General features: G+C 38.4%; 1 protein-coding gene across 2 annotated transcripts in view; it reads left to right on the plus strand.

Moving 5' to 3' along the window:
• CENPP (centromere protein P) overlaps positions 1-9031 on the plus strand; it is a 250575-nt gene that overhangs the window by 57623 nt on the left and 183921 nt on the right. For both annotated transcript variants that reach the window (XM_045772580.2, XM_087858925.1), the window contains exon 5: positions 7916-8012. In XM_045772580.2, the coding sequence (XP_045628536.1) occupies positions 7916-8012 (97 nt within the window). The remainder of the gene's footprint in view (positions 1-7915; positions 8013-9031) is intronic.

The raw sequence follows: 9031 nt of genomic DNA on the forward strand, positions 1-9031 counted from the left end.
GGCAGACTCTAGGCTTACTTTAAGATCTTTCAGTAATGTTTTGTAGTTTTCAATGTACAAGTTTGGACTTCTTTGGGTAGATATATTCCTACGTGTTTTATTCTTTTGGATAGTATTATAAATTGAGTTGTTTTATTTTCACATCGTTCATCACTTGTATAGAAATGTAAGTGATTACATGTGTCTGTATGCCTAAGGGTGTCAGTTCATAATTTTCTTCTCGTGTGATGTCTTTGTCTGGCTTTTGTATCAGGATAGTGCTGGCCTTTTTTTTTTTTTTTTTTTTTTTTTCTTTACTTTTCCTCAGAGTCTGAGAATGATTGATGTTAATTCTTCAATAAGTGTTCGAGAGAGTTAACCAGTGAAACCGTCTGGTCCTGGACGTTTCTTTGCTGGGAAACTTCAATTATTGATTCAGTCTGTGTACTTGTTACAAGTGATTAAGATCTTCTATTTCTTCTTGTGTCAGTTTTGGTAGTTTGTGTACTGTTAAGAATTTGCACATTTCATCCAGATTATTGAATTTGTTGCCATACATTGTTCATGGCATTCTCCTATAATCCTTTTTATTTCTGTAAGGTCATTGATAATATCCCCCACATTCATTTCTGATTTTGGTAATTTGAATTGTTTTTATCTTAGTCCACTTAGCTGAGATGATCATCAGTTTTGTTAATTTTTCCAAAAAACCAAATTTTGGTTTTGTTTTTCTATTCTCTGTTGCATTACATCTATTTTAATCTTTATTAATAATTTCTTTCCTTCTGCCAGCTTTGTGTTCAATTTGCTCTTCTTCTTTTCTAGTTCCCTAAAGTGTAAAGTGAGGTTATTGATAAGATTTTTCTTCTTTTTTTAAAAGAAGAGTTTTTGCATACCTTTGAAAATAAGTTGATATTATTTCACACTAGGTGTTCACAGGTATATATTTTTCTCTTTGCACTGCTTTTGCTCTTTATGAGTTTTGCTAGACTGTGTTTTCATTTCATTTGTGTCAAATTATTTTTTCTTTTTTTTTTTTTTTAAGATTTTATTTATTTATTTGCCAAAGAGACAGCCAGCGAGAGAGGGAACACAAGCAGGGGGAGTGGGAGAGGAAGAAGCAGGCTCCCAGTGGAGGAGCCGGATGCAGAGCTCGATCCCAAGACCCTGGGATCATGCCCTGAGCCGAAGGCAGACGCTTAACGACTGAGCCACCCAGACGCCCCTTGTGTCAGATTATTTTCGAATTTCCTTTGTTATTCTTTGACCCATTGATTCTTTAAGAGTATATCTAATTTTCACATATTGGTGAATTTTTCATTTTTCCTTATCAACTCCTAATTTTATGCCATTGTGGTTGGAAAAGATATTTTGTATAATTTTGTCTTCTAAAAATATATCTAGACTTGTTTTGTGACCAAACATACGGTCTGTCCTGGACTATGTTTCATGTGCACTTGAGAACAATATGTATTATGCTGTTGTTAGGTGTTTGGTTTTTTTTATGTCTGTTGAGTGTAATGGTTTATACTGTTGTTCAGATCCTCTATTTTCTTATTGATCTTCTGTCTAGTTGTATCTGTTATTATAAGTAGGGCATTGGAATGTCCAGCTGTTATTGAACTGTTTATTTCTCCTTGAGAAGAAGAAAGCATCTGTCAAGTGACGCTTCATATATTTTGGGATCCTTTGTTAGGCACATGTATGTTTATAAGATATGTTGTATCTTCTTGGTGGGTTGACGCCTGTATCAGTATATAATGTAATCCTTTGCCTCTTGCAACAATTTTGATTTAAATTCTGTTTCCTCTGATGATAGTGTAGCCACCCCAGCTCTCTTTTGGTTATTATTTGCATGGAGTACCTTTTTCAAGCCTTTCATTTGTTAACCTCTTTGTGTATGTATATGCCTCTAAAGTGAGTTTCTTATGGATGGCATACAGATGGATCAAATTTTTAAAAACTTATTCTGCCAATTGGATTTTTAATTGGAGAGTTTAATCCATTAACATTTAAAAGTAATTGCTAACGAGGGAGTATGTGCTTCTGTCATCTTGCTGTGTCGTCTGTTCACCATGTCGTTTTTATTCCTCCATTACTAACTTCTTTTATGTTGGATTGATTTTCATAGTGCCCCATTTCGATCCCCTCTTCCTTTCTTATCTGTGTAGTTTTTAGTTGTCTCTGTGGCTCCCTTGAGGATTACAATTAACATCTTAGACTTAAACAACCTAGTGTGAAATAATATCAGCTTATTTTCAAAGGTGTGCAAAAACTCTGTTCCCTTATATCTCTTTCCCTCCTCTTTTATATTATTATCATAGGTTACATTTTTATACATAGCATACTCATTAAGGATTTCATATTATTACTCTATGCATTTGTTTTTAAATCATATAGGGAGAAAAAGAGGTGTTATAAATCAAAACTACAATAATACTGTCTTTGTTATTTACCTGTGTAACCAGTGCTCTTTATTTCTCCATAAGACTTTGAGTTACTGTACAGTATTTTTTCATTGTAGCCTGAAGGATTCCCTTAGCATTTCTTGTAGGTCAGGTATATTAATCACGAACTCCCTCAGCTTTTTAATATCAGAATGTCTTGATTTATCCTTCATTCTTAAAGGATAGTTTTGCCAGACATAGAATTTTTGGTTAACTCTGTTCTTTTAACACATTAAATGTCATCCCAATGCCTTCTGGCCTCCGTGGTTGTTAATGATAAATCAGTGATTAATTTTACTCGTGATTCCTTATATGATGAGCTGCTTCTTTCTGGTCATTCTGAGGATTCTCTCTTCAGTGTTTGACAGTTTGAGTATAATGTGCCTCCACGTGAATCTCTTTGACTTTATCCTTCTTATAGTTTGTGAACTTCTCAGACGTGTCTAGAGATTTCCTCCACTTTGGAGAGGATTGGACCGTTATTTCTTGAGATGCACCTTCAGCTTCTTTCTCCTTCAGCTCTCCTGTGACTCCAGCTCTGTGTTTGCGGATACACTTGATGGTATCCTACGACTTTTTAGGCTCCATGTATCTTTCTTTATTCTTTTTCTTCTGTTTTTTAGAGCAGATAATTTCACTCTGCGTATATGTTCATTTTTGCTGATTATTCTGCCTGCTCAAATCTGTCGAACACTTTAGTGAATGTTTCATTTCAATTTTTGTGATTTTGGGTTCTAAAATTTCTATGTTTCCTTTTTCTAATGTGTCTTTAGTAATATTTCTTGTCATACATATTACTCTCTTGGTTTCTTTGAGTTCTTCAATCATATTTAAGACATACTGATTTAAAGTCTGTGTAGTAGTTCCATTGTCTGTGTTTCCTTGAGGACAGTTTCTGTTAACGTTTTTCCTTCTTGTAGCTGGGTCATTTTATATTTTCTCTTTGCGTGCTTAATTTTTTGTGGCTGTTGTTGAATATGGACATTTTTAATATTATGCACCGAAAGAAAACACAACAAAAGCAAAAATATTCTCTCTCTCGTCTCTGCATTTTGGCTGTGTATTGGGACATTCCTTTTGCACTTAGCAAGGCCTTTTCACATTCTGTTTTGCCTCCATGCCCTGCTTGCCTGTAGCCTAAAGATCAGCCAGAGGTGAAAGTGTGTGGTCTTCTCAGGTCTTCTCTGAGCACACTTCCTGCCCTGTACACTCACGTGGTTTTCCAGTTCCTTCTTACGTGGACTCTTTTCAAACTTTTTACTTTTTAAAGATTGTCACTCTACACCTCTCCCTCCTTTGGCTTTCAGCGCGTGTGTTGTTTCTCGTAATTGTTATTTTGCGCCAGTCGACACTGGCGTATTCATCTGACTCTCTGTATCTTTGAGAAATGCTCTCTGCATAGTCAGGTTCAGGAAAGTTACGAGCTACGCAGGAAATAGGCCCCTTCGATTAGTCCTCAGGGACCCTACAGACGGATCAAAACAAACAGAACTCAGTTGGGAACACAAAAGAAACACAGTTCTTCGGGAACAAGATCCAGTCTGCTGTGGTCAGGATGAGGTTCCACTGAGAAAGCAGGATGTGCTCTTAAAGACCCACCATGCTCAGGTGGTGGACACTACAGTTTCCCTCTCTGCCCAGTGGCCCTTCTCCTGGTTATGTGTTTGCTGGGTTGCTGTAAACATTTTACTGTCTTACCAGTTTCCTGTAAGTGTGATTCTGACAGGCATGTTGTGGTTTTTGGTGTTTCTGAGGAAGGATTGTTCCCATAGTCCCTACTTGGCCATTTTTTGCAACTGTCCTTGTCAACATGCTTTTATTCAAAAGCACAACCTGGCTCACTTTTATGGGCTATAGTTTAAGGGCTATTATAGTTTATGAGCTATATTTTGGTTTGCCCCTCTCGTACACTGCCCTGAGGCCGCTCTGAATTCTGAGCAGTATTCTACACTGTAGTTCAGTTCTTGATGTTTTTGCTTTATTGTCTCTGGTCAGTTTTGTGTGAGGGCCACTTGGTAGTGATCTCAGGACTTCATACATAAATGTAAGGAATCCCTTTCTCTAGGTTCCTTCTCCCTGATTCTCCCCACTCTGTGCTTGGGATCACTTAGTGTAGGGTGGAGAAAGTTGACAAAGCATCTTCATGTGTTTGCAGGAGCCTTTCTGGTGGAGAGTGGGAATGGCGCCTCCTCTTGTCTCAGTTTTGCTTGTTGTCAGATGGGACTAATTGACAAAGCGTTTCCCACAGTCTCCCAGCAGCAGCATTCCCTCAGGAGCTGAGAGTCCTGCTTCTTTGCTGGCTTTGCTTGCTGTCAGCACTGCCAGTTGCCTGGTTGGGAGGAAGAGGGCACAGTTCCTCTTGGGTGTTAGGGTTCTGTTCTGCATGCCTCCCTCTTCAACCACTTCAGAAATTTTATTCCCTAATGTTTGAAAACTTTTGCTGCTAAGTAGTAAATCACAGAGGAAACTTACAAACATTATGTACAATGGATTAAATTGCATGATTTTGAACATAAACTGAGATTTAGTTGACATAAAACTCTATCTTTGCTTTAGGTGTACAGCATAATGATTCAATATATGTATATATTGTGAAACGATCATTACAGATAATCTGATTAACATCTATCATCACATGTATTTACAATTTTTTTTCTGAGAACTTTTAACGTTTACACTCATAGCAACTTCCAAATATATAATATGATGATATTAACTGTAGTCACCATGCTGTATATTAATTACATCCCCAAGACTCATTTATTTTATAACTGGAAGTATGTACCTTTTGACCACTTTCACTCATTTTGTCCATTCCCCACCCCTCCCTCTGGCAGCCACCAATCTATTCTCTGAATCTGTGAGTTCATTTGTTTCTTTTAGATCTCACATGTAAGTGAAATCGTACGGTATTTGTCTTTTTCTGTGTGATTTATTTCACATGGCAGAATGTCCTTAAGGTCCCATCATGCTGTTGCAAATGACAGGATTGTCTTCTTATTTATGGCTGAATAATATTCCACTGTGTTTACGTACCAGAATTTCTGTATCTGTCCGTTCATCGATAAGCAGTTATGTTGTTTCCATGTCTTACTGTAAATAATTCTGCAGTGAGCATGGAGGTCCAGATATCTTTTTGAGTTAGTGTTTTCATTTCTTTTGGATAGATACCCAGAAGTAGAATTGCTGGGTCACATGGTAGTTCTAGTTTTAATTTTTTGAGGAACCTCCATACTCTTATCTACAGTACACCAATTTATATTCCTATAAATCATACCAGTTTGCATTCCCACCAACAGTGTGTGCAGGTTTCTTTTTCTCCACATCCTCACCAATACCTGTTATTTCTTGTCTTTCTGATACTAGCCGTTCTGACAGGTGCAAGGTGGTATCTCATTGTGGTTTTGATTTCCATTTCTCCAAATGTGATGTTGAGTCTCTTTTCATGTGTCTGCTGGCCATTCGTGTGTCTTCTCTGGAAAAATGTCTATTCAGGTCCTCTGCCCATTTTTTAATATGATCATAGTTTTTTGCTATTGAGTTTTATGAGTTCTTGTCCTCCTCCTCCTCCTCTTCCTTTCTTCTTCTTTCTTCTTCTTCCTCCTTTTCTTCCTTCTTGTCTTCCTCTTCTTCTTCCTCTTCTTTTCTTCCTCTTCTTCTTCTTCTTCGTGCAAAAAAGGTGGTTTAAAGCACAGGGACAGGACCCATGGGCAGAAAGACCTGCACTGGTATTGTGAGGAGAAATTCGAGTTTTAAGAGTTCTTTATGTATTTTGTTTATCTACCCCTTGTCAGATAAATGATTTGCAAATATTTTTCCCATTCAGTAGGCTGCCTCTTCATTTTGTGGATGGTTTCTTTTGTTGTGCAGAAGCTTGCCTCAGCGTTTGGTGTTAAATCCAAAAATTCATCACCAAGAGCAGTGTATTTCCTCTTCCGTTTTATATAACCCCTGCTGGCTAGAGGGAATAATCTTTCCTTGGGACCTTTTTTTCTGTTTTCTTTTTTGATTCAAACTTTGGCAGTTCTGAGTCACAGTCTGCTGTAGCATCCAGATTGGGACATACAGGAGGCCAGAATAAACCCCGAGGAACTCATCACCCAGTCCTCCCTAATTCCTCCTAATTCCTAATTCCCATTCCTGCCTTCTTTCGTCCATGTTTCAGAGTCTTCCAATATTTGCTTCGTGTGTTATGTCCATGGTTCTAACCTGTAATTGGAATGTTCAGGTGGCGTGTGCTTACTCCATCATGAGTAGTATGGGAACTCGACTCCCACAATCATTTATTGAAAGCATGGTTAAATGAATACACTCATCTTGCCTACAGATTGCTTATTTTATGGGTATCAATATAACAAGAGGTATAGTATTAAGAGCCTTAAGATAAATTCCATGGGAGCTCATAGGCAATAAGAATGAAATTATTTTTAGCCATTTTGGAATAGGTCGTGTGGTGTGGTGGTGAGGTCATTGTTCAGAGAATAATCTCTGACACCAACTGGAATGTCCTGTAATTTAATTCCGTCCTGACACTACTCACACTTAGTGCAGACCTGCAGGTTAAGGGCAAAATCCTGAACAAGACTGCCCACTTCAGACGCCATCCGCAAGTATCAGGAGCCATCTGCACTCCCCACGACCCACTCAGATTTGATAATTTGTTAGAAGGACTGAGAAAACTCACTGAGGGTGTTATAGTAAAGATTATTGTTTTATTACAAAAGCTGTACCCAGGAAGAGGCAGGTGGAAGCAATGCATAAGTCCAGATCTGGGGCAGGGTGAGTGGGTTGGGGGAGGAAAAACCTAGAGGTTCTATGCCCTCTCCCTGTGGGATCTGAGCATATCAGCCTCCTGGCACATCAGCGTCTTCCTCACCCAGGAGACTCCCCTGAGCTTTATTGTCCAGAGCTTTCCCTGGGGTTTCATTACTGCAGTGCAGTTGATGGGAGGACTGGCCATGTGATGAAACCCCTCCAGCCCTCCCGTCCACCCTGGAGGTCTGGTTGGCCCAAAGTTCCAACCCGCTTAGCATGTGGTTAGTCTTTGTGGTGACCAGCCCCCATCCTGAGTCTCTCTAGGGGCCACCGTGTGTCTCCTCATTAGCATAAGAGATGCACACTGGTCACTCAGGAATTCTAAAGGTTTTTGAAACTCTGTGCCAGAAACGGGGGGGGGGGGAAAGACCAGAAACAGTCTTTATTATATACCATGGTCATCAAATACAAATTCAAGGACAGTTTGGCATTTGAGTGATATCTTGAAAGACGAATAGGATTTAAACATTTTAAGATGAGGCAAAGGGCATTTCAGGCTGAGAAATTAGCATTAGCAATCACACAGGGGCACATACTCAGAGTTCAGAATATAGAAATATATCAAGTACTTTTTTTTAGCTTTGGCATATATAAAAAAACAATGAGATTAAAAATGCCAGTTTGGGGCTCTCATTTGTGATATTTACGAATCATAGACTCTTGTGTTCCTACAGAGCAGAAGAAAGAAGAGATCTGTTGATGTTTTTCCGCAGCCTACACTTTTTTGTGGAGTGGTGTGAATATCGTAAGCGCACATTTGAACACTTCAAGGTAGGGTCTGAAGTTTTTTAATTTAAACATATTCAAAAAGTGAAGCTGGTTTAAATTTAAACGTATCCAACAAGTGAAGCTGGTATTAATTTGGGGATTTAACATAACATTCTTTCCTTAAAGTTTTCAAACAATAGAAAATATTTTCATTGGCTTCTGGAATTTGCAGTTACTTGGAATAAATGAGGAGGAATGCTTTTGTACAAACCAGTGAGTTATTTGTATTATGGGATATCTTGAAAGAGGTATAGTTATATTCTTGTTTATTTTATACACATTTTGAAAAATTAATCTGTCAAGGGTACTAGAAGTAAAATACAAATGCTAAAATGAGTGTAATCACAGTGGGTTAATCACCGAGCACTATAATCTTTACTTCCTACTCATACTCTGTATTTTGAGCTTCTTAGTTATCATATATTTTGGGTGTAAGTGTTGAAGCCTGATTCTGGTGTAGTAATGCCTCTTAAGTCTGATACGGATACATTTAAGGACTTCGTTTCATTCTGTTTTCTGGCTTAACTAGAATTACGTTGGGCTGCATTTCTATCCCCCATGTTGTTCTTAGTTGGATGGCAGCGATATTGACAGCAGTGGTCCACACAAAATCCAGTTCTGAAAGAGTAAATATGGTCTCTCAAAAGGCTAACCCCCAGGTCATGACTGTTGTTTTTATGACTGGTACTAACGCTTGTTTATTTGGATTTATTATTATTATTTCTGTTACCACTACTACTATTATTATTTGCGTTCTGTTTGGTTGCGTCAATAAAATCTATCCGACGTAGAATTTTCCTTAAGATGTAGTATGCCTGTAGCTGTCCTATGGTCCCTGGAGGAGTTCTCTCACTGTTGTTTACTTACGTGTGCTCCTGCACCAGAACAGTGAAATAGCTTTGCTTCACAACTGGTAAAATACAGTCGTGATTGGGAGTATGCGGGCGGCTGTGGTGAAGCACCACCTAACACGGGGGTTTACTGGTACGTTTCAATAAGTTGCAGGAATTGTGAGTTCTAGT

Source organism: Ursus americanus, chromosome 34 (genome assembly GCF_024610735.1).
Source record: "Ursus americanus isolate L20-20 chromosome 34, mUrsAme1.1.p, whole genome shotgun sequence".
Lineage (NCBI taxonomy): Eukaryota > Metazoa > Chordata > Mammalia > Carnivora > Ursidae > Ursus > Ursus americanus.